Source organism: Delphinapterus leucas, chromosome 10 (genome assembly GCF_059928025.1).
Source record: "Delphinapterus leucas isolate spDelLeu-1000000601 "Yukka" chromosome 10, BTC_Dleu_Yukka2, whole genome shotgun sequence".
Lineage (NCBI taxonomy): Eukaryota > Metazoa > Chordata > Mammalia > Artiodactyla > Monodontidae > Delphinapterus > Delphinapterus leucas.
The window spans coordinates 87,034,006-87,060,828 of record NC_143138.1 but is presented as its reverse complement, the minus strand read 5'-3'; the positions used below and the strand labels follow the sequence as shown (position 1 = coordinate 87,060,828).

General features: G+C 39.8%; 1 protein-coding gene across 1 annotated transcript in view; it reads left to right on the top strand.

Moving 5' to 3' along the window:
- The window catches only part of SHQ1 (SHQ1, H/ACA ribonucleoprotein assembly factor), a 90,216-nt gene that overhangs the window by 18,384 nt on the left and 45,009 nt on the right, over positions 1-26,823 (top strand). The window contains 4 exon segments of the mRNA XM_022572550.3: positions 2,310-2,437; positions 12,568-12,722; positions 14,977-15,030; positions 17,430-17,553. Coding sequence (XP_022428258.1) covers positions 2,310-2,437; positions 12,568-12,722; positions 14,977-15,030; positions 17,430-17,553 — 461 coding nt within the window.

Here is a 26,823-nt window from a genome sequence, read left to right as displayed (position 1 = left end):
TGCCCTGAAGGGCAGGGGCTGAGTCTTACTAATCTTCATCGGCCCGACCCCGCATGTAGAGGGTCCTCAGTGAATGCTCGTTGAATTAATGGCATTTAAAAAGTTGAAAATAATTTATTTGGGAAAGTAGAACATCAGTTGACCTCAGATCTTGGGCATCATAAAGAATAAACCATCCCAATTTAGATGAGGGACTGTATTAGTGAGATTTTACTCAAAACACTTTGAAATTCTTTCGTGGGGTAGGGCATGAAGGTGGCAGAGATACTGTTCTACAGAAGCAATTTTCCCCAGTATTTTTCTCCTGGGGAGAAAACAACGTCTTTTCAGATGGGCTCTTCTTCTACCCTTGACTTAAATGTCCTTGGTACCCCAGCTTTCGACACCCTTTCCTCTCACTGTGCCACTTCTTTCTCCCTGGGCATTCTGTCCTCTTCTTTGGCCTCAGTAACTGTCTGAATGCTCAGGACTCCTAGGTGTCTCTCTTGAGCATCAGATTTGCATGTCTGACTGCCTGTTGGACAGGTCTTTGTTTGTATGTCCTGCAAGGACACCTCAAGCAGCCCATCCCAAAGCAGAAGCCATTCCCTCTCCAGTCGTGTCTGCTAACATCCCAAGTTAGCAAAGGGCACTGTGGTCCACCGAATTGTCGAGGCCAGTGTCCTGGGCAGCAGCCTGATGCTGACAGGAATTGATATTGAGAATTACTATTTCAAGATAATTGCTGTTCAATTTTGTCCAATAGGTGCCTCATGTCCTCAGTCATAAAAATTGGAATGTTTGTATTGGTTAATAGCTTGGGTTTCAGACTGAGACTTCAGTGGATCCAAATTGTGGCCACACTTCTTACTGGTTCTTTGACCTTAACCATGATATACAATTTTTCCAACCCTCAGTTTCCACTCATGTAAAAGGGGAGTATTAATAGCACCCCTTGCCTGTGGGGGTGGTGTGAGGATTCAAGGAAATAATTGATGAAGAGTACTTAGTGCAGTGCTTGGCACATCCAAAGAACTCAGTGAGTTATCTGTGATCTTTTTAATTTTAAAAATATTTCAGGGACTTCCCTAGTGGCACAGGGGTTAAGAATCCACCTGCCAATGCAGGGGACATGGGTTCGAGCCCTGGTCCGGGAAGATCCCACATGCTGCGGAGCAGCTAAGCCCGTGCCCCACAACTGCTGAGCCTGCGCTCTAGAGCTCACGAGCCACAACTGCTGAGCCCGTGTGCCACAACTAGTGAAGCCCGCGTGCCTAAAGCCTGTGCTCCACAGCAAGAGAAACCACTGCAATGAGAAGCCCACGCACTGCAACAGAGTAGCCCCTGCTCGCCACAGCTAGAGAAAGCCTGTGCGCAGCAACGAAGACCCAATGCAGCCAAAAATAAATAAATGAAAAAAATTTTTCAGTATCTCAGTTGAAAGAAAAAATATTTAAGGTCACAAAACTGTGAGCTAGGAAATCCAGTTTACAAAAACAGCCAGTGTCTTGAGGTTCTAATTACCTGAAATATAAATGAATTTTCCACCATGAGTTATATACTTTTTGTCATTCTTTTCCCAAGAATATCAGTTTCCAACTTTGAGTGCAAGACCGTATAGTTTCTGAATAAGTGACCTCCAAGAGTATATTTTGAATGTAGCAGTTATTTTCCTAGTTAAAACTGAGAAAGTAAAGTGCGGGAAAATTAATTTTCTGTTCTCTACAAAGGTTGCTTTTATCTTTTGCAATAGTTTTAAATAAAGGAACTATTAAGATTAGCACAGCTAAATAAAATAGATTGCATCATGGAAGGAAACATGTGTGCACATGCTAAAAAATAAGGTTGTGTGTGTGTGTGTGTGTGTGTGACATCTGTGGATATGTAGTATCCTAAATCTTCTCATGTGTTTATTTATTTTTTGTTGGTGGAGTTAAAAGATGCTTTCCTTTAACTATATAACCTTACAAAAATCTGTGATATTTGCAAACCTCGCACAAGCCCTAGGCTTCAGTCCATTGTGTGTTCAGATTCACTTCATCCCACATGGCTGTGGTACAGGGCATGGGACTTCAGAAGGGCACTGGTCTTCTCTGTACTTTCTGTCTAAAGAGATCACAGATGTCAAATATCCCTTTAGTCCAGTGCTTACTTTTTATTTATGACTATTAGTAACCACAACGAAAGTAATAGCAGTACTCAGTCTTTCCTTGAAATGTACTTTTAGTCTGTATTTCTAGTGCAGATGTGATGAGTTAAGGTAAGATTTTAAAAAGTGAAAACCAGCCTAACTCTGTGTAACAAGCCGCTTCATATTTTTTTTTCCCCAGAGCTGACTTTTTTGAAGATGAGGCAGTTAAACAGGTTTTGGAATATAATCCATGGTGGATTGATGTGTATTCAAAAATGATGGCTTCTTTGGGAAAGAGTCAGGAAGAAGAAAATCTTGCTGCGTTAGGTAAGAAACTCAAAATTAGGTCATTTGTTTACTGCCTTTCCTAAGCACACAATTATAATTGCCTCATATAGTGAAGACGTTATTTTGATTTGTTAATTTTGGAAATGGGTCTTCATCCCAGACTGGGAAATGCCACTCAATAATTACACTTATTTGTCTTGGAAAATTCTTTTGGAATATGTTTTACTTTTGAATCATTGGGGTCTTTTAAATTTTTTTTAAATTTTTTATATTTTTATCAAATTTAGGGACACTAACAGAATATTTGTAGTTGTTGAATAATCTGCTTGAGAGATCTGACTATTCCTCTGTGGCAAGGGCATTTGAGTATTAGAAATGGTGAGAAGAGACCCAGTTTTCAATCCCTTTGTCTGTTGAATGAATTTGTTAAGTTCTTCCTAGTTTTTTCACATGTGGTTTCATGTGGAAGCAGAACTAATTATCTTCCTTTCTGTACCTTACAGAGAGCAGGTGAGCCAGTTTTTACCAGCGAAGGCTGAGCTGGGGGTTTTATGAGCCACAAGAGACTGCTGTGCCATATTTAATATTAAGCTAACTGTTATACAGAGTCATTTCTTAGATGGGCATTGTATTAACACCTCTAAGTGGGAGGTTGGTGTGTTAAGTCTGTAAATTAGAATTAAAACAGTTTCTAGTAGGTCAGTGTTTTCTGTTACACTGATTTAGTTACACTGTTACACTGATTAAAAATACTACACCTAGACTTGTGGTGTGGTAGTATATACAAATGCTGAATTTGTATATACAAATCAGTATTTGTATATACAAATCACTTTGTAGTATATACAAATGCTGAATTTTAACACTGTATACTTGAAAATTACATAATAAAAAGTATATGTATTAAAATTTTAAAAGTCTATTCTATGCAGTATTTGAGAATGAACAACTTTACTACCCCCCCCCAAAATTTAGTGTTTAAATGAAAGGAATGCACACACAAACACACACACACACACACACACACACACACGCAAATACGTTAAATGGAGTATAGAATTTCCCCACTCCAAATTCCTCTTCTTGAAAGTAATCACCACAAACAATTTGGGTTTTTTGGGTTTTTTTTTGCGGTACGCAGGCCTCTCCCGTTGCGGAGCACAGGCTCTGGATGAGCAGGCTCAGCGGCCATGGCTCACGGGCCCAGCCGCTCTGCGGCATGTGGGATCCTCCCGGACCGGGGCACGAACCCGCATCCCCTGCATCGGCAGGCGGATGCTTAACCACTGCGCCACCAGGGAAGCCCAATTTGGGGTATTTTTAATGCATATCCTGACATCTAAATATTTGCTTTAAGAAATGTATACACATAGATTCATATACACTCTCTTCTCACTGCTTTCTCCAGTTTGTAGTGTATGTTGTACCTCTTTCATCAGCACTTACAGTCCTACCTGAGGCTTTTAAAGCCTGCCTAGTGTTCTGTTGTATATTTGTGTCATGATTAGTGGCCACGTGGTCTGTTTACCACTGGTGGGCATTCGGGTTGTTTACAGGGTTCTGCAATGGTCTTTTTTGACCACTCATTCTGAAGTAGCTGTTGCAGCACGATATTTTGATCCTCTGCATAGCAATGCAATATCCTGCTATTTGCTCTCTTTCTAGAGCCTAGAAAGAACCTGTTATGTGATAGGTACTCAATAAATATTTGTAGAATAAATAAATATTGCAGTAAATATTTTTGTAGTTAGGTTTCATTAGAGTTTAGGTGATCTCTACCAGGTTGAAAAATTGCCACTGTAATTTTTTGGAATGGACTCTATATTGCACAACGGAAACTCTTTTATAAATAATGACTCTTGTTTACATTGTTTTCAACAAATCCTTGGTTTTATATTTGATTTGAGTTTAAGAATCTTTCAGAGACCTCCCATATCATGTAGGCGAATTTTCAGGTACGAGATTGCTAACACAATTTAGATAGTTAACTGTATATGCCATGTGGATCTGCTCAGAAAGTTTGCTCAAACTTAAATCATCAGTGCTCTCTAGTGAATCATTTTCCCCAGTTTGGGTTCAGTATTTTACTGACGTGGTCTGGGGAGGAATTGGTGGTTGTGTAGTTAAGTTTTCTGTCCACAAGGGTGCGCTAGTTGCCCTAAAAATCAAGAGACGGCATTACCTTTGATTTGAATTTTAACTTGCTCTGCTTTGATCAATTGCAGCTTGTTCTAGGTCCTGTTTTCTGTGTCAGCCGTGCTTTGAGTTAGTTCTCTATGTGTAATTTTAACAGAAGGTTAAGCCAGTCGGTGCCTTTAACCATTGGCCTTCCTGACCCTTTATCTTTATCTGACCTGTGGCATATATCCAGACTAGTGCTTCAGGCACACTCATATTCTGCTAGCTATTACGGTGGTTCATTCTAAGAATCACCTTTAAAAACAGCAAGGGCATGTGATAAAGGTAGAACAACTTGAATTCTGTGTTGTACAGAAAGTACCTCTTGTAAATGTGCCAAGTATCAGGTTATGCATAGAAGGTAAATGTGGGTTTCTGGGTTTAATGCCTTGCTCCTCCACAGGCTGACTGTGTGACTTTGCAACTTCTCTGGGTTGCTGTGGAAATCCTGTACCTACCTCATAGACTTGTCATGAGGATTGAACTAGACAATGTACTTAAAACCCTTAGCATACTGTAAGTGTTGGAAATTGTCATCACAGAGTAAATCAGTGGCAGGAGAGCCAGGAATTACCTGGCTTCCTTTTGAAATCATAATTTTTATACATTTACACAGCTTTAAGGGGAACTTCTTTAACATGATTCCTCTTTCAGTTTCTTTTTCTTGTTCAAATATTTGAGACACCCAGAATTGGAGGCGTGAATTGAAGTGTGTCGAGCCAGGCTCAAATAGGAGAAAAAAGAAATAAACCAAAAAATAAACCTTAAAGTTCTCAGCTCACTCAAGCAGCGTGATGCTGCTGTAGTTTTTCCCTCCCTCCTCTTCCTCTTTTTTCTTCTTTGCCTCCCAGGCCTTCCTCTCTGTCCCTGCAGTGGCACGTTGCCAGAAATATATAATGGTGCAGGCGAGGGGTGCACCTTTGATTCCTCCTCATAAACTATTGAGCTGGTTTGTCTCGATTTGCAGATAAGCCTTAGGTGGTGAACTTTGCCCCCCGCCTTTGCCTTGCCAAAGACGAGGTTATGACTCTTGTCATTTTCATCGTCGCCCTGAGTTACAACACGGAGACTTTCATTGCCATCTTCAGTTTTGTAATGATCCGGATCTTCCTCCACAAAGGCTTGTAAATGGAAGTGTTAAATGATGTACTCGCACTGAGCTCTGGTTTCACGAGGATGGACTTCCCGCATTTCCCATGTTGTCTCTCAGTGGTTAATCTCAGCCCAGGAACCTTGGCACACGATTGCTTGTTATGACACCACATAACATTTATAGTCAATGAACTTCCTACCAGGGACATCCTGTTTGGCACCAGTGTTTGCAGAGCTGTCAGCATCAGCTCTGAAAGCTGCAGCATTGTGGAGCTGCCCGTGTGGGCCAAGGGTTTGAATGAGCACATTTTCTTCTGATTCCCTTGATCTGTTTCCAGAAAGTGGACAATGTGATGCATTTGCATTCCTCTGAGAGGAGCCAGATCGTGGTTGATTTAATTGTTGACCCATGGAAGACAGGGATGTTTGGGAGGGGAATTAGGCAGAAGAGAAGATTTAAAAGTAACAAAACGAGGTGATGTTCGAAGTGAAGTGACAAGGTCACTTTCCACTTTGATGGGAGCCCCCGGGTAGTCCTCAAATGTTTTGATGGGGTTTTTCATGTTGGGAGTTGGTCCTGGGCCCTTTGCTTCAGTGTTAGGGCGCCAGTTTCTCCCCCAAATGAACTGAGCTTTAAGCTGGCTTTTGTTTGACTGTAGATTATGTATAGAAGTATAATTAACCGAAATGCTGTGAACTGTCAATATATAGCAAAGTTGCTTTGTCGTGTAGCTAAGTCATACGAATGCTTGACAAATGTTACTTGTGGTGGCAATCATCCAAGTATTGCTGGCACCGTGTCTGTACTTATTTCTAGCATTGCTGCTTGGTTAGACCTGATTGTGTGCAAACCTCCCCAAGATCCCCTTTGGGTGATATTATTTACAGCTCTAATAAAAAAGGCCTGGGGGAGCTCAGACTTTTGGTTTCTCTAGTGATTTCCCAGGCTGTTGTTATTGTTATTTATGATCTCTGGTTTCTTTGAATTTCAGAATTTAAATACTTCTGTGTGTTATTAATGAAGTACTTAGGCCAAAATGGAACTCAAAACCACTCAGAAAAAGGTGGTGGTGTTTCATTTTTAAAAATTTAAAATTTTTATTTTATTTTATTTATATATATATTATTTATTTATTTTTTTTGGCTGCGTTGAGTCTTCGTTGCTGCACGCGGGCTTTCTCTAGTTGCGGCGAGCGGGGGCTACTCTTCGTTGTGGTGCGCGGGCTTCTCATTGCGGTGGCTTCTTTTGTTGTGGAGCCCAGGCTCTAGGCATGTGGGCTTAGTTGCTCCACGGCATGTGGGACCCTCCCGGACCAGGGATCGAACCCATGTCCCCTATGTTGGCAGGCGGATTCTTAACCACTGAATCACCAGGGAAGTCCCAGTGGTGGTGTTTTAAAGGAAAGTTAGGGGCGCCCAGCATTCAGGAATTCAGAAGAGTACATTCAAGTTGGCCTTCCTTGTGTGTACGGTTGTGGGAAGTGACCCGTGATATGTGGAAGCACTTACTTGTGGGTCACGTAACATCAGAACACGCAGTTCCCAGGTCACCGTTTACAGATCACTGAACACATACAGGTGTGATGACCAAAGAGTAAGGAGTAAACATGTGGATGAGTTGATGTGTCGTTCAGCGGTTCTGGGCACGCTTACCTTGTGATTCAGACTTCCATGGAAGCAGAAGTCTTTATTAACCAACTAGGATCTAAAGGCTTTCCCTCTAGTGAGATACTGTGGTCACGGACACCTGGCACTTTGCTATTAGCTAAACTAATGAACGTCTCCAAAACTGTACCTAAGGGAAGGAATACTGTCTCAGCCCTTCTAGGGGTCTTCAAATACTTTGTGAGATAATACGTTCTTCATGTAGTGAAGAAATGTTCCTCCTTACAGGTTCCTTACATCAGACCACTTAAAGTGAACCGAGAGCTTCTCTTTAAATTGAGAAATCTTCATACGAGCCCTGTAATGGAACACTCAACACCCAGTTGATCTGTCACATGAATTTCTTTTTTGAATGTCAGTCTTTAAAGAATGCTTCATTTGACACTCACCTGCATTAAGTTTAAAAATATACACATTTCTTTATATTGCTGGCCATCAAATTAAATAAATACATTCGCATAGTTATTTGTTGTTTATGTAAGCAATGCTTGTACAAATACATTTAAAACTTTTTTTTAAACATAGGGTTTTTAACATGGTTGGAAAAAATACATATTTTATGTCAAAACCTTGTTGTTGTTGTTGTTGTTGTTTTTTGGCACTAAATATATTTTAGTGAGTAAAGGAATATTGCTTCTCGTAATATCAAGTAAGTGTATTTAAGATTTTTTCCCCCAGAGGACAGGCTGCTAAAAAGTGCTGGAAGGAAGCCTTACAGCAAAAAGAAACCATGTTAAACTTAAGGCTCCTAAGAGAGTACAGAAGTGAGTTTGGAAAACGATAGGTGAAAAGGGACCATTATGTGGGAGTAATCAGTCATATTCTTTTCCTTCTGGCTTTTGCCCAGTTGTGATGAACAGAAGGGCAGTCTTTTGTTGAGCAGAGACAGAAAGAGACTAGGTATAAAGAGACTAGCAGAGACAGCAGAGACTAGGTATAAAGAGAGTGCTTTGGGAATATTAAAAAAGGCAGTTTAATAATTTTTGGTCTCTGAGAAGGTGTCAGAGACATGTGTCTTTTATTAACCCTTCTAAAAAGAGGCTTCTTGAGTTAGAGCTGGGCTCGTGCCCACTTGGCTAGCGGCCGAGTTTCTTTCCTTCCTTGCCCCTGGGTGTGGTCATGAGACTAAGTCTTCGATGATGGGAAGTGAGTGGCAGTGCTGTGTGCACTTTCTGGATCAAGTCTTTAGAAAGGAGGTGTTTGTCCTCCTCTTCTGCTTTCCCATTGGTTGGAAAATTTTACCACCTGGAACAGCATCTTGGACCATAAATGGAAGTCATGTGGTGGAGCCTCTGATGCCCACCCATCCTGGATCGTTCACTCCGATTAGCAGCATGAGAGAAAAACTTCTGTCTTACTGAAACCACCGTATTTTGGGTCTGTCTGATACAGCAGTTTAGCCTGTCCTGACCTGCGTATAATGGACAGTTCTAAAACCTGGAGAAAAAGGCTTCCGAGTTATTTTAGCATTACTTTGATATGCACTGGCACTAGAAGCTGAATGCCCCCCTTGACTGGGTTGGACAGCTTTTAACGTGGATTTGAAAGTGGTTGTCTGACAGGACATGGAAGGAAACTTAAGGATTACTTGGCAAGGGAAGAGATCGATAACGCTCTGGTTTAGAGGTAGCAGTATATCTAGATGCTTAAGTTTCTTTTAAAATTGTTCTAAGGAACTAGTAGGCTGTGTTTTACTCATACTAACTAGGAGCTCAGCACATCTATGTGATTAGCTGTTACTCTCTCTGTGAATCTTGCTCTAAGACAAGACGTATTTTACGTTCTATGTATAGCAATGAGGAACTGATAATGCTCGTGTTTTCTTAACTTGAGAAGATATATATTTTATGATAGCTTGCCTAAATTGTAGACATTAAAGGCAACTTGGAAGGAACTGCAGTCTTAGACTTGCTTGCCTTCCCAATGTAGACATAAAGGTGTTTTTTTAAATCATTAGCTTTTATTAAATATCTTAGTTTTTTGGTCTGGGTAGCCAACATTTGGTAAGGTGACTGATACATAAAAAGAAATAGCTTCTCATTCTTCTGTCAGTAATTTATTGGGAATGGGGAAAAATATTATATTTGCAGGTGACAAAACCCAAAAGTGCTTGGAAGTAGTTTTTAGCAAGAAAAGCAGCAGATTTATTTGATAAAATTGGTGGTTCAGTACAGTGGAAAAGATGGATTACTGAACAGACTGTGCTGGCACAATTATCTCTTCATCTGGAATTAACGAAAATCTTAAAACTTGAAAAAATAACTTTCAGATGGATTAAAGACTTAAATTTTTTTTATTTTATTGAGGTATTTTTTAATAGATCTTTATTGGAGTATAATTGCTTCACAATACTCTGTTAGTTTCTGCTGTACACCAAAGTGAATCAGCCCTATGCATATTCATGTCCCGATATCCCCTCCCTCTTGAGCCTCCCTCCCACCCTCCCTATCCCACCCCTCTAGGTGGTCACAAAGCACCGAGCTGATCTCCCTGGGCTATGCTGCTGCTTCCCACCAGCTATTTTACATTCGGTAGTGTATATATGTCGATGTATATATGTCGATGCTACTCTCACTTCGCCCAGCTTCGCCCTCCCACCCTTTGTCCTCAAGTCCATTCTGTATGTCTACGTTTTTATTCCGGCCCTGCAACTAGGTTCATCAGTACCATTTTGTTTTGTAGATTCCATATATATGCGTTAGCATACGGTATTTGTTTTTCTCTTTCTGACTTACTTCAGTCTGTATGACAGACTCTAGGTCCATCCACCTCCCTACAAATAACTCAATTTCGTTTTAAAGACTTAAATTTAAAAGAGGAAACAAGTAAATCTTAAAGAAAAGCTGAGAGACTCCATGTACAATTTCAGGGATTGGGGAAACCTTATCAAAGGCTATAAATTCATAGTCTGGTGAAGAAAAAAAGATAGATATACTGGACTACACACAAACATAAATAATCCAATGGCACAAGATCCCCTAAGCAAAGTCAGTAGAGATGCCGTAGATTTGGAGAGATGACTGGGGTTGATGTCCGTAATAGCCGAGTTCTTAAATATTTGACAAGCCATCCAGAAAAAACTGGGCAAGACATATTCTCATGGGTAATTTACAAGAGAGCAAATCCAAATTGCCAACAAACCTATGAAATAATGTTCAAAGTTTAGCAGTTAGAGAAATACTAACTGAAGTAACAATGTTATGTCACTGTATTAGTTTCCTCTTGCTGCATGACACGTTACCACAAAACAGAAACACAGTTCTAATTTGACTCAGTTTCCACGTGTCAGGAGTCAGGCATGGCTTAGCTGGGTCCTCTGCTCAGGGTCTTGGAGGGATATAAACAACTGTGGCCATCTTTTCTTTTTCTTTTTTTTAAAAATAGGTGTTGGCAACCATGATCCTTTCTGGAGTTCAGGGTCCTTTTCCAGGCTCACATGATGGTGGGCAGAATTTGATTCCTGCGGCTGTAGAGCTGAGGCCCTCCGTGTTCTTGCTGGCTTTCAGCCGGGGTCACTCTCAGATCTTAGAGGAACCCACAGCTCCCTGCCACGTGGCCCTCTCACAACATGGCATCTTAGTCCTTTAAAATCAGCAGGCGAGCCTCTGGCTCCAGTCTGCCAATAATGGAACATAATCATAATAATTATAACACCGTTGGCATATTTTTTTAAATAGAAGCAAGTTGCAGGTCCTGCCCACACTCAAATGATGTGACTCGTTGGGGGTCATTTTGGAATTTTTCTTACCACAATCACTTCGCATCCATTAAACTGGAAATGATTTTGATTTTTTAAATTTCTTTTGATTTTTATTTATTTGGCTGTGTCAGGTCTTAGTTGCAGCATGCAGGATCTTCATTGAGGCATGTGGGATCTTTTGTTGCGGCGTGTGGTCTCTTCGTCGCAGCACGTGGGCTTCTCTCTAGCTGTGGCGCGCGGGCTCCAGAGCACATGGGCTCGGTAGTTTGCAGCACGCAGGCTCTCTGGTTGAGGCGCGCGAGCTCAGTAGTTGTGGCCCACGAGCTTAGTTGCCACGCGGCATGTGGGATCTTAGTTCCCCGACCAGGGATCGAACCCGCGTCCCCTGCATTGGAAGGTGGATTCTTAACCACCGGACCACCAGGGAAGCCCCCTGGAAATGATTTTTAAAAAAGCATTTATTGCTGGGAGTGGGCAAGATATATGTGTAGGAAAGGGAACCATGACCATTAGAAAGGAGAGTTGTAGCCCTTAAATAAAGTATCTCTTAAAAACAGATAAACTTTTTGACCCAGTAAATCTAAAGCCTCCAGTATCCAGTGACATATGATATAACATTTATTGCAGCATTATTAGCAGTGACATAAAGCTGGAAGCAGAGTGAATGCCCATCAGTAGGGGGAGTGGTTGGATAGAGCATGCTACACCATGGAGTATTCTACTCCTTTACAAAATTAGCTAAGTACCAAGTGACTTGGGGGGATTTCCTAGAGGTATTGTTGAGTGAGATAGGCTAGATGGAAAAAAAAAAATCGAATTCTCTGGGTGTGGGGGACAGTATCAACTCGCTTGTATACACATTTTTGTGTCTGGTTGTAAAGAAAAATACGAAGTGATATATACTAGATCTTTTTAACATGGGGGAGGTAGTTGATAAGGATGGAAACAGGGTGCCAAGCAAAAGGAGAAAAGGGAACTTCCTCTCCCCACAAGTCTGATATGTGTGGTATGGTCACATTTGCAGATTTATGTAAAACTTTGTTTCTCTGTGTAAATAATATTTAAAAAATACGATGCCCTTAAAATTGACTAATACATGGGAATATTTCCGTTTCTTTGTATAGAACGTTCACAGTAGATAATGAATATTTACAGAGTGTTTCATTTAGCTTTTATATGTTTTCCGTTGTCAAAATGTAATTATCTTAGAGTCAATAACTCTGTCATTTAGCTGCCTTGAGTACAGAACAGTGTAGCGGGAAAAGATCAGGGGCTGGGGGGGGGGGTCTGGAAATAAGGAATAGATATTGTTTAGACATTTTTTTTCTTCTTTTTTTTAGCTCTACTAGGATTTAAGCAAATACATAGCTCTTAATAAAACTGTGACGTCTAGTTAAAAAGTTGTTTCTATGTCCAGAGTTAAATAACTTTTTATTTCAGCTTCTGTAATCCAAGTTATAATTTTGACGGATCTTCTGCAGTGAGGGTTTTACAGCACGTAGTGGAACTAATTTTTAAATGCATTTTATTCTAGTGTCTTTTTCTGAAGAAGAGAAATATCAGCTGCGGAAATTTGTCAATAAATCTTACCTGCTGGACAGGAGAGCCTGTCGTCAAGTGTACTACAGCTTGATTGATATCCTTCTGGCATATTGCTATGAGACTCGTGTCACCGAAGGAGAGAAGAATGTAAGTGCGTGTGTGTGTGCAGGTTGGCATAGACTGTGGTATGGAGTAAACTGTATTAATGTCACGAGTGAGACCAGTCGTGATCAGTTACTTAGTGACGCTCTGGGTGGAGGTGCACAGGTGTGTTGGTGATGGGTACCAATAATGTTTTTATTTGGTCTTTTTTTCTTCTCTCTTGGCTTTAGTCTCTGCCAAATAGCAGAGTATGGAAGTAAAGCTGAGGGTAGAGAAAAAGGATATCCTGAGCTCTCATCTCTTTTAGGAGATGAACTGACCAAATGAGAGGGCTGTTGCTACATGACACTTGACATTGGCAAGGGGTAAACTTTACTATAACCATTTCTGGTCTTTCTCCGACCTGTCCGTTAACAGACGTAAGGTATAGTATTTTATAAAGAAAGGAACGTGACGCGTTTATCTGCAGGTGTTCCTCAATTTTTTTTCTTTTTTGCGGTACGTGGGCCTCTCACAATTGTGGCCTCTCCCGTTGCGGAGCACAGGCTCCGGACACACAGGCTCAGCGGCCATGGCTCACGGGCCCAGCCGCTCCGCGGCATGTGGGATCTTCCCAGACCGGGGCACGAACCCGCGTCCCTTGCATCGGCAGGCGGACTCTCAACTACTGCGCCACCAGGGAAGCCCTCAATTTAAATAGTGTGTGTACTTCTGAAAAATTATATATAGATCAGATTTTAAAAACCTGGATTGTATCTTTTTGGTATTCGGTGAAATCCTATTGTAAAAGTAAATCCTTTTGTAAAGTATGTTGTTTCTTAAATGATCTTTTTTAAAAAGTATAGACTATACTGTATTTCTTCTTAAACCACACTTGATTTTGTAAATGAAGAGTTAACTTCTTTCTCACGTATGTCACTGATTGCATACATTTAAAACAAGGCTGGAAAACAAAACAAAACAAAACAAAAAAACTTTCCAGTTAATGTGTCCCTGCATCTGTATATAGTAGTCTTTGCTCAAGGGATTATTTTTGAGCTGTGCATATGCTTCCCTGTTTTTCATTTATTTATTTTATTAAAAAATTTTTTCAATTGGAGTAAAGTTGATTTACAGTGTTTCAGGTTTACAACATAGTGATTCAGTATTTTTATACATTTTATTCCATTTAAAGTTATAAAATATTGGCCATATTTCCCTGTGCTGTACACTATCTTTCTGTATTTATTTTATACATAGTAGTTTGTACCTGTTAATCTCCTGCCCCATCATGCCCCTCCCCCTCTCTCTTTTTAAATTACACAAATAATTCATATCATTGTAAAGAAAAATACACATAGGAAGAAAATAATTAAGATTTCCTGTCATCTCAGCCATCGGAGGTAGCCACACTTACAAGGTGATGTTTCTCTCCTAGGCTTCTTTTGTTGTGTATGTGTATTTACATTGGGTTATAATGTATTTACTATTATTTAACCTGCTTTTCTCACTCACCATCATAGCATGAGCATAGTGTTAGGATAAGGATTTGATATGGGCCAAACGTTTTGCTGCTGGGATTCTGAAAATTTCAAAGGTGACTTTTGAGATTTGGATTTGTCTCCAAAATGAATATTAATGAGTGTAACAAGGGCATACTATAACTGAAAATGGATTTTGTTTCCGCTCATCTTTGTAGAATACCATAATCAGCGAAAATGTTTTCGTTGACAAAAAAGTGCTTCATACTGCTTGAGAAGATGAGTGAGAGTATTTAGTTACGCTCGATATAACTTCGCATTTTTGATTTGATTCTTGGATTCACATATTTGAAATCATGAAGTCTTGCAACTTCAGAATCTTCTCTAGAATGCACTTATTCTCACAGGCATTCTCTGAAAGGCCAAATTCTTGAGCAGCTATCTAAGTGCCAGAAAGAGCACTTCAACATTATCCTTGAGTCTTTTGGTAGATTATTTATAGCGTATTTGGGAGGCAGGTAACCTAGTTGAGAAGGACAGAAAGTGAGCACGCATTGCTTTGCTTTAGTTTCAAAGTCCTTGCTTATGTGTTCTTGTGTTCTGGTACTCTTATCAGTGCAACAGCTTTACTTTATAAATTTCCAAAGTAGACCGAAACTTGCCTTTGATCTCCCTGACATCAGTAAAGCCATTATTTTCCTGCAGTCACAGATGCTTCTTAGGTTTTTACATATGTCAATACTATTTATATACTAGTTGAATAAGTGGATATATTTGCTTTAGTTTTGAATGACTTTACCTCTAATGTGACACTATTCTTTTCTTCAAAACAAATAAAGGTTGAGTCCGCGTGGAATATCAGAAAACTGAGTCCAACGCTCTGCTGGCTTGAGGTATGATTGTCAGTTGCAGTTGTTTAGATTTTGTTTGTTCAGAGTTATTTTTTTGTTGTTATTAGCTCATTTGGGGTAATTCAAGCAATTCCTTAACTTTTTAAAAGTGATAGCTTTATTGTACAAAGTTTTTTTCCATCTTTTTAATAAAACCGATTTTATTTGTTACTTTTACTTTAATCATGGTACACTAATAAGGCCAGCTGTAGGGTATCTTGGAAGTTCGGAGAAGGAACGGGTATACTGTCCGTTGCAGGAAGATGTTGGGTTGAGTTTGAGGCATGTATGTAAGTCGGCATATATTGGGGCTCAGAGCTCAAAGATGGGCAGAAAACCTAGGTGATACTACTATTAAGTGTCACTTACCACCAGAAGCTGTGCTAATAAAGCTTTTGTGTATATTACTTCACCTATTCCTTTCTATTGAAGTGTGTGAGATAGAATTATTGGTATTTTACAGATGAGGAGACATAGATCATATAGCTTAAATAACTTATCCTAGGTCCTACAGCTAGTATGTTTAGATCTGGTAACTCTTATAATAGAGTAATAATTGCTTTTATATCTATTTTGTAAAAAATAGTTGTGTAGGGCTCACCAAATATAGCAAAGAATGTTATCTTTAAATTTACTAGTTTGGGGACTTCCCTGGTGGTCCAGTGGGTAAGACTCCGCGCTCCCAATGCAGGGGGCCTGGGTTCAATCCCTGGTCGGGGAACTAGATCCTGCATGCATGCCACAACCGAGAGTTCGTATGCCGCAACTACGAAGTCCGCGTGCCACAGCTAAGAGTCTGCATGCTGCAACTAAGACCCGGTGCAGCCAAAATAAATAAATAAATATTTTAAAAAATAAAATAAATAAATTTACTAGTTTTGAACACACTGTTGTCCATCAAAGCAGAAGCTTTAAAACAGTGTTTATTTAAACAGTTGATCATTGCATCATCTATTAAGGCAACTAGTTTTGTTTCTTTTTTTTTTCCAGTTTGAATCCTAGACAGTGTACATTTTAAGTTGGAAAATCAAAGTTGTTTCATGGCATCACTTTATTCAAATAATAGATAACATGTAAACAGGAACTGAAGCACTTAATTTTAGCAAAGAATCTTGCTATTCGTGAATGTCCATGAACCAACAGCTTGACCAGTGTCCTCTTCTGGGAGCTTGATGGAGAGTCAGAATCCCATTCCAGACCCTCTGAGTTAGAATCTTTAGCAAGATCTCCAGAAGTTCATATGCATATTTAAGATGGAGAAGTGCTGTTCTCCAGACTTCCCTTGAGTTCTACATATTTCCATAATCAGCATATAATGGAGAAGCTGGCTTTCGTAATAATTGCATTGATTATTCCAATATTGAAAACAAAGTAGTTGGGGACTAGATAATTTCATAGTTTAGTTATAAAAGTCTGCATGAAGAGATCCACCTATTTATGATTTTATTTTGACATTTTTATTGCTTTTGAGATAACTTAGAATTGCCAGACATGTAACTAGCTCTGTCAAACTTCTATAAATGTTTAGTTTTTTGCCAGAATTTTTTAGAAATTCATCATTCCTTTTTAGATATAAAGTATCCTCTGTTGGGTACTCAGTATTCATAATCAGATCACTCATTTGTTAAGGATGAAAATACATGGAAGTGATATATACTCCCTTACTTTTAATTTTATATTTTAATTTTTATATGTGGGTTACATTTTTAATGCATTTTTAATCAAAACCGAATTAAAAAACAATTTTGTAGAAAATTGCCTTTGTTTAGTGTTTTTGGTAAGTTTTGCATTGTTAATGGTATCATTACCATTAACCATTACCATTCAGGATAAAGCCTTTTTTCCAGAAATGAGTAGTTTTCTCTTTGAAAAGTGAAAGCAAATTACTGAAGTAAATACCATGTATTACTCATGCCTAAAGCAAAAAAACCCCAAAAAAACAAAAAATCAAAAGAGGGGGAAGGGGGAACTGAGAACACACTTCACTAAAGAGTTCTATATTTTTCATCTGCATTATCTCGAATGGTCCTAAAAGACAAAAACATGAAACATATATCATTTAGAAATGTCTTTTATGTGCATCTGTATTTTGTTAGTGCCATGTGTTTTACATTCATATTGGTAATTCTTAAAAGACTTTTTAAAACTTTCCTGCTATGTATGTGATTTCTAAGGAGCATTTGTGATACGTTGATAAAGTATGAGAAATTACAAAGACTGAGATAAAAATTTTATTGTAAGGTTTACAGAAAGAGTCTCACTTCATGGCTTTGTATTTGTCTTCCACTTGGCTTCATGTTGATCCAAACTTAGTTTTTAATTGAGAATAGTTTTACATTTCATTGTGTGCTTTTGTTTTGTGTAATATGGAAACGATTACTCATTTAAATGATACTTCACAGACTTGGACTAATGTTCATGAAATCCTGGTGTCTTTTGGAAGAAGAGTTTTGTGCTATCCACTTTACCGCCATTTCAAGCTGGTGATGCAAGCCTACAGAGACACTATAAAGATGTTGCAACTAGGTAAGATGTTATTATGCTTGCAAATTTGAGAGTGAAAAGTTAAACACTTTTAGTCTGTGAGGATATAATCATGATTTTTGCTTTTTTTTTTTCCCATACAAAAAGAAGTAATGAAAGTCATCCCATCCAACCCCTTTTCCTCCCAGGTATTGTATAAAGTAATAGTCCCTCCATATAGGTGTATAATCACACAGAGAAGTATGGTACTCTTTTCAGAGAGGAGTGGGGAGGGTAAATAGAGACAGTTTTCCAAACCATCTTGTGTTATAGTAGATTGTAACGTGCAGTATTTCTGTGTCATTCAGGTGCCTATAATTTTCTAGGCATTATTCTAGGATTGTGAGTATAATAATAAATAAGTTCCCTGCTCCTATGAAGTTTATGGTTTTGCCAGGGTGACGGATGGTAAGTAAGTAAGCAATTCCAACATTGAGTGAAAAGTTCTCTGCTGGGGGAAGGAGAGTGATCATAGGAGGGGGCATGGAACCTGGACTTGGGAGATCAGGAAAGGCTTCGCAAAGAAAGCACAGCTACTCCGAGGACTTTTGACTATTGCTATATCAAACCTGAAATGACAGATACTTGCTATTTTTAAGGATGTGGCAAATTCTAAGCTCTGAAACAAATTCCGAAGTGCCTCTAACAGCATCATTGGATTAAGTATATAGTTTCCAAGGTAATGACTTTGAAGAGGCAACATCCATTTGCATGTCTTAATTCTGGCACATTTATTCAAAAGTCACTTGCTGTACTTTATGGTCGTTTCTTGTATTTTTCCTCCGAGAGTCTTATTTCTTTGTCCTTAGATAAAAATGCTTCTGGGGGTTTAGTTTTCAGACTTGAGGATAAGAAGGAGAAAGAAAGGAAGAAGTTCTTTCCTTTATATCTAGGTGACTTCATTGGCTTAATGGGAAGAATCACATCTCTAATGTTTTGTCCCTCCTAGAGGTTTATCTCGGTTTTTCTTTGACTTCTGTGTAACCTATAGTCTTCTTGCTCTGGGGGAAAAAGTCATGTTTGAAGTAGATTCTTTCAAAGTAGATAATAATTGTAAAAGTGAATCATGGTTAAATGGAAGATACTTTTTTATTAATCCTGTTGGTTCAGCCTGGCCATATTTTATTTTAAAGGATTGTTGATTATAGGATAGCAGAGCTACTGCCTTTGAGGAATCTGTCTTCTTTAACAGTGGGAAACAAACTGCTTTGATTTTTTTTGTTTTTGTTTTTGCATGTTCTTTCTTCTTGCCTTCTGTCCAGGATATTTTTTGAACTGCAAAAATTACCTTGAAAAATTAATCTACTGTAAATGACTGATTGTTGAACTTGAGTTACATCACAGTTAATTTCTTGTTTAAGTCATGCTAGATTATCTGCGCATCATTCATAGACTTAAACAGTGAGAATGCAGTTGGTGATTATCTTGTTATATCGTGGCTTCGAGATGGAAAACTGGCAAAACCCCCATGTGCATGTGTTTGCACACACACGCGTGCACACACACCCTCTTACTTGTTACTTTTCATTCTGGGAAATAATGTAGTTCTCTGCATTTTTATTTGAAAAGTAAGCAGTGCTGTGATTCATAACCAAAAATAAATTTGATTGCCTTGACTTACACTGTAGTCAATTACTCAGAGTTTTAGTAGGTTGAAATTGAAAATTTAGACTTAACTTCCCATCATTATCTATCTGACAAAAAATAGGCTTATCAGCTGTGTTGTAATAGCAACAGAAAACCTGAGGTAGCACGCTGAAAATGAATACCAACCCTCTATAAATCATGCACAGTATGTTCTGTGGCTAATTTAGGGTGTGGCTCGTTAGTGCTGAAACAGAAAGCTGGATTGTCTAGAGTTCACACCATAAGCTAAGGGGATGGCAAGTTCTGGATGAGGATTGAAACCTTTGTTCATACAGGTGGGTGACACTAGGATGCCTTTAATGCCATGGAAGAGTCTCAGTTGTTTAGACACCTTATAATTTAAGTGCAGGTAGCTCTGGTTTAGCATTTAATGTTTTCCAAGAATGAATTCGTGCCTACTTATAATTCAAAAGAGTGATCACACTTTTATTATAAAGGTCAGTATAGTGCTTCCATAGTTGAAAGTAATAAATAAGTCTTGCCCCAGAAGAAATACCAACCTCAAGTGAAACACGCTTCCAGAACCAATGAAGGAAGGCTGGTGTCAGAATCCACAGAAGATTGACTGAGAGCTAAGTTTTTAAACAGCCATGAATTTGCTTTACGTGACTTCACAGAGGCCTTTACAAAGATTCTTTACTGGGCCTTTGGCTATTTTCAATTTTACATTCTCTCTGCTGTACCTTCCCCACCCCGGAAGACTGCGCGTTCATCTCTCACTGTTACCGTATGTCTCGCTCAAATTCCTGCAAGGCCAGAAAACCTACTTTGTCCCTGTAAGTGTTATTTTAGTGCTTAACATAGGGCCTTGCATGTGGAATTGCTCTCCCTGAATTGATATTCTTGGGACACATGATCATCCCCATTTTTTCTATCTGTTCCTGTCTCTTTAGCAATTTTCACTTCCTCCTCCTTGTTCCATTCTTTGGGGAAGAGTGGGAAGAATCCTTCACGGAAGCATCACTTAGGTGCTGTTACTCACTGAAAAATCAATGAACAAAAGGAATCAAAAGAGAGCAGCTTTTCTAATATGTTTTAAGAAATTTTATTCTCTTTAGAAGCGACATAGTTTAGTATTTGATTATACGTTGTTTATACAACTTACCGTTTGTACTCCTGTCTACGTTTCATTCAGCTTTCTAAAGGGATTCTTTACTCTTCTTTTATACTCTTGTGCCGCTGTTGAACATATAATGTAACTGTTAGATTGAAAGGGCTAAACTTCAAGGGGTAAAAGGGGAAAAACTTAATTTTTTCTCCCCGTTCCCCCCGTTGAGCTCATTCTGTGGAGTCTTTCTTTGATTGTTTCTGGATGGAATATGTACCCTATAAATATCACATCACACACGTATATCCTATAATATATGATATTCTGTAACTTTTTCTATTGCTTTAGATTATAAGAGGAGTCTGATTTCAGTACTCAAAGTGTTTCCTTTGAACTTGATTAAAAAAATAAATCTTGCCTTCCCCAGCTCAGGCCTGCGTCAGGTTGGGAAGCCAGCAGTGGCGAGGGGCCCGTTGCCCTGCTGCAGAGCACTGCTTGCTTCCAGAGCTGCCCTCCACTCGGCCGCGGGCTGTTCCTTCCTGCTTCTCCCTGGGGGCCTGTGATCAGGTTTGGGTCAGACACCAGGCTTTATATCCCCACAGGTTCCGGGCCAGGTAGGTTACGTTCTTCAGGGTTCCCCCACAAAACCCCCTTTCTCTTGGGGGTTTAAGGTGGTAGGAAAGTACCTTCTCCTCTCCCTCCTGAGTGGTGGTAGAAACCCCATAGCGCTCCAGCCACCTTATCCGAAGAGACTTTCTGGACCTCTTTACACTTAAATTCCCAGAGGTGAATATTGTTCTAAGGGGTCATAAATCAGTTTTTGGTTAGTGTCTCTACAAGCTTAGCACAGAGGGTTTTAGCATGTCTTGTTACTATATGGGAACACTCGATATCTCTTTTGTCCTTTGTGAGCCTTATTGGAAGTGAGTCAGAGAGAGTCCTGCCTTAACGTGCTAGCACAGTAGGCATTCTAGCTGCAGCGCCCTGTTGACTCCTTTCTGTGTGCCAGCGCTAGGCTCAGTTCCTCATTTCATCCACACTGTCTTCCTGAGAAGTCGGGATTTCTGTCTCCATTTTGCAGATAGAAGACAAGCTCAAGGAAGTTCACTCTACTTGCCCAGGGTTACCCAGCTAGGAGTTGGCGGAGCCTGGACTGGACGCCTGGTCTGTCTGACTCAAAGTCTGTGCCCTTTGAAGTGTTGAAATAGTTATAGTAAAGGAAATTATATGAAGCCAGGATTCACTTCACAATAATCCACAGTGGGTCGGGGGAAAGTGGGCAGGGTGTGGAGGAAACAAGGCTGGCCACGAGTTGGTACTTGCTGAAGCTGGGTGATGAGTACTTGGGGGTTCACCGTCCTGTGGTCTCTCTTTGTACATGTTGTGATCTTTGTTTATTTATTTAAGTCTGGACTCTTAACCCCTATACATCTGTGTTTTAAATTTATTCACCATTTTGTAGAAAATATTATACTTTTTGTTCAGACAGTTGTATAAATTTTTTTGGCTAATGAAAACACACATTTGAAGGTAGTATTATTATTATTTCTGGTTCTGTTTTGTTTTTAGGGCTAACCAGAAACCTGCCTTTCCATGAACATTTGGGGTCTGATGCCTAGTGGCTGCATGGCAGACCATAACCTAAGAAACAGGCTTCTGGAGATTAGTTATTGTTACCAAGTAAAAATTGGCATTACTTCATACAATTAATAACCCTTACATATTAGTCTCACTGGGCTCAATAATCAATTTTTCAGAAATGACTGCTTTACTAACCTCCTCTGTAGATAGTTGTAATAACACAATCAATGTGAAAGAAAAGAACCACAGCACAGGACTTGGGGGCTGATCTTTTCCTTTAAGGAAAATGATAGTTCAAGAAACTGAGCTATGGCCAGTATGTTGTGTGAGCTCTGAGTCCTCACGCAACCTGGAAGATGAATTTGTTTTTAGTGTTTGAATTCTATTTAGTCAAAAGTCCAAATGCTGCTTTTTAATTGAATTGTAAGGATTACTCTAACTTGAAAACTAGAAGATGAAATCACTAGGAGTTTTCGGTGTTGACATTCATCTGTATTTCATTTTTGTGGCTTCTCTATTAGGGACATTTTAAGGAACCATTAGACCTTTTAGTTTTTCCTCAAGTGCATTATGTAAAATGATTTTGAGGGTTATTCAACAAGTGTTGGTTGAGCACTTGCTATGTGAAGGTGCTGAGCTGGGTCTGAAGATCCAGGAGCGAGCAGGAAGGATGCGACTCGCACTCAGAGAACTTAAAATTCTAATGGGGGCCCTGGAATAACACAGCTACCAGGTTTAAAAAAAAAAAATTACATTCGTAATGAGTAGCTCAAAGCAGAAATACAGTGGGCGAAAACATAAAGCCAGGAAAATTGGCTGAGCTTTAAGTCACGTAAGACATTGAACCTCCTACAGAGGGGAGCTTCTGCCTTATTTGTCTTCAGATTATCGGCTCCTCAATTTCCTGTTGCTCTGAAGTACTTGTACATTGGTTGATGCGTCCATCTGTTTATTCATTCAGTAGGTATTTTGTCAGTACGTACTAAAAAGCTATTTATTACGTACAAAGCACCCTGTACGTACGAAGAGCAGCAGAAAGCTGAATTAGATTCCTGTACTGTGTTTGGGAGCACCTGCGTGAGTAGGGGAGCTAAGATGTCCATCACAAATGTAAAATACAGGGTAGGCAGTGGTGAGCACCTTACACGAAATGCCAGCTAAGTAGTTCAAAACAGGGAGAGGTGACATGTCATTGGGGATCAGAGGAAGCTTCATTTGGGACATGAGATTTGAATTGGCACTTGAAGGGTGGGTAGTATTGGACATAGGAGTAGGAGAAGTGTTCTAAATATTGTGAGTGCGGGGCATGAGGCAGTTCATAGAGGAGCATGATTTCATCAGTGAAACTTGCGAGTTACAGGCTCTCTGACCCTGAGATTTGCTCTGCAGCCTCTAAAACTAGTTGACAGTTCCCTTCCTACCTGAGTCAGCTGGTCTCCAGAATTGATTTCTCTGCTTCCCTCATATGATCACTTAATTCCCTGCTCCCCAGCCAGCAGATGATAATTCTTTCTGTTTTCTTCTTCATTCTAAATTGTGCTCGAACTTTTCATTTCCTAGTCAATTCCCCATCACAAAATGTCTCAAAGAATGGAACAACTGTAGTGCTTTCAGGAAATTTCAGTAGCATGGAATTCAGATCAAATATTGAAGTACTTTTGGTACCTGCTTTTGCTGACTGCTTACTTGCATACCAGCTAACCTAAGAAAGGAGGGGCTTCTGAGCCCTGGTGCGTGGGAGCTGCAGCTGGAACGTGTGTGGGAAAGAGTAGGACTCTGCTGGGAGGTCCCCATGTGCCAGTCTTTGGCCTCACTCTCCTGGGTTTCTTCCACCAGGCAAAGCAGATTTCTTTTACTCACACCTCTTCATCAGAGCCTAAATCTGGTTTCCCAGTCTTAAATTGGCACCTTCTTGGTATCTATCTGTATTATTTACCCTCAGAGCATTTGCGGGTTTATACATACACTTTTGTATGGAAGGATGCTGTGTATGTGCATAAACATTAAAGGGAGCAAAATCAAATTCCGATCAACTCCATAGACACTTGTTTCCTCTAAGGATCCTGTTAATCATTAAATATTGTTAATCTCTGAAATTTTTTTAGATTGCTCACGTCATAATCGCTGGGTTATTACATTTGTATAAAACATTCTTTGTTCCCTTAAAATACTCTCTAGGGGGCAGCATTTCCTGTATGGTTTACAAATGCCTTTTAATTGCCGCAAATGATTAAGGTCTTATGGTTATTCTGCTCCAAAAAAATCACTTAAAGTATCTTACGGGTGGGTGATGGCTCAAAATCCACCGCTGATCTCTTAAATATTTACATATATGTGTGTGTGTGTATATATATAGATAGATAGATGGATAGATATAGATATATACACACATATATATACATATATCCAATTTAAATCTACATTGTATTTCCTGTACTATTTATATAAGATTTTTTGTTAATTTCTGCAGTTTCTGAGCTGAGTCGTGTAAAAGAACCCCCAGGAGGTTAGTTACATGGTTTGATATTATGGCTTTTAAAAAAACTTCTCTGGTTAGTGCCTCTTTTAATAAATCTAAAGTCAGTTTAGAGATTTTTTTTATGGATCTATTTTTTTTAAGGAAGTAACTGTAAGTTTACGTTCTTTAAGTAAGCGGATAAAGGCAGGAAAATGTATATATTTAAGACAAATTTGGGAGAACAAAGAGAAAATATTTTGTTTACCCTAATGAGTGAAAGTCCTGTTGCATGGTGATACTGAGACCTAGATGAAGTAAGTTGAATAATACTTTATATGTTAAATGGAAGTCATGGGAGAATCCTATTTTTGCAAGTTAGGGTTTCTTTCAATAGGAATTAATACTGAAAAGTAACAAGCAGGCAGGTGTTTATGCAACAGACACAAATCAAATCCCTTCTCAGTGCAAAGGCGTTAAAGGAGAATCGTCAGAGTTATGAGACTATATATGCCTTGACCTTGGCTCTTGAGTTTATTGTGTAACAGGAATGATAAGACGAAAGATAGTATACAAAATATAAGGATTTGTAATATACAAAGGAGAAAAATCCCTTAAGAAAATACCTTACCTACCACCCACAGGCCAAATCCGTGCTGTATGACTTGTGAGTTAAAAATGCTTTTTACGTCTTCAAATGTTGAAAAGAAATCAAAAGGAAAATAGTATTTCATGACACATTTAAATTATGTGAACTTCAAATTTTGGTGCCCAGAAATAAAGCTGTATTGGAACACAGCCATCCTCCTCCACTTGGGTATTGTTTATGGCTGCTCTTGTGATACAGTGGCAGACTTGAGTAAACTAGCAACAGATTATGTGGCCTGCAAAGGCAAAATATTTACTCTCTGGCTCTTCAGAGAAAAAATGTGCCTCCCCTTGCTATAGGTATACCTGACGTTGGCCCTCGAACAACGTGGGTTTGATCATGGGCAGGTCCACTCCTAGGTGGATTTTTTTCCGTAGGAAATACTGTAGTGCTACAGTGTCTGTGGTTGGTTGAATCTGTGGATGGGGTGGAACTGCAGATACAGAGGCTGCCTATAAGTTACATGTGGATTAATCCCTTCGTTGTTCAAGGGTCAGCTGTGTACGGGATTGGAGGGGAACCCTCTGCAAGTGAGCCAAAGTCTTTGGCTGCCTTCCGTTCCAGGTAGTAGCCAGTATTGAAGGGGATCCTGTCAGCTGTTTCTGTCCTCCCCACAGGATGAGACAGACCTGAACTAGTTCGTTCCTGTTAGAGTAGGTCCTTCAACATTAGGAGAAACAGAGATGCCTGCTTGGCCAAGCAGGCGAATGAATGAGGGTGGCAGAGTTGAAGAAACATGGGAGCAATGAGGCCTGTGTGAACTGGAGACATACATGCTCCATCGGTAGCCTGTTGTTGCCATGTGGATATGTGGGGTTGCCACCTTTAGGGACTTAAAAAGAAGTGGAAAGTCATGATCTTTAATATAAAATTGCTCAAAAGTTCGAATGTGAACAATGATGTGAAGATTTAATGTGATACTATAAGAGCCATGGCATGTCTGGGCACCCAGGTCAGCCTATGTGGGCCATCAGTTTATGATTTCGACTCTAGAGCAAGCTAAGTGCCAGCCTGATTTCTCACACCCTCTTGGTCCTGCCCGTTTCCAGCTGCAGTGAGGCCTTGTACCGGGTCTCTGCTCCTTCCGTCGCAGCTTGAGACCCGGTCTCCCCCTGGTGTGGGCTCCAAGATGAGGTGGGGAAGGAGGTAGAGGTCCTGCATTCTCTTAAGTGACTATGACCAGGAACCTTAAAAGAGCAGAACAGAACAAAACCCAGATCCCTTACCTCTCTTTCTACTTGCTTTTGTATTGCTACCCTCCTCAGCTTAGCCTGATCCGGGTGGAGGGGATGAGTCCCCGGATTCCAGTACCATGCCTCCTCACTCAGACTCCAAAGGGTGCTTTTGATACGGGGGAGGGGAGGGGCTAGACAGGGCAGAAGCAAACAGCCTGATGCGTGAGGTGCATGGCCCTTATTACTTCAAGAATGTGTAGGATTTAGAAAAGAAGTGGAGGAAGGTATTTCCTGAGAAAGCAGAAAGTAAAGAAAATCAGGGAGAGGAAAAGAAAAGAGTTACACGTTAAGAAATGACACATATTCTGCTTTGTCTGGAGGCCTGGGCTGTGAGGGGAGTTGAAGGAAGAGGCGGGAGTGGTGTGTTGGGGAGCACGGTGGAGAGCCTGCAGTGCTTCCTAAGGAGACTGGCTCTGATTTTTTTTTTTAATAATTTTTAAAGGTTACGTTCCATTTACAGTTATTACAAAATATTGGCCATATTCCCCGTGTTGTACAATATATCCTTGTAGCTTATTTGATACCTAATAGTTTGTACTCCTTGCTCCCCTACCCCTATCTTGCCCCTCCCCCTTCCCTCTCCCCACTGGTAACCACTAGTTTGTTCTCTCTGTCTGTGAGTGTGTGTCTTTTGTTTGTTGTATTGTTTAGATGTCAC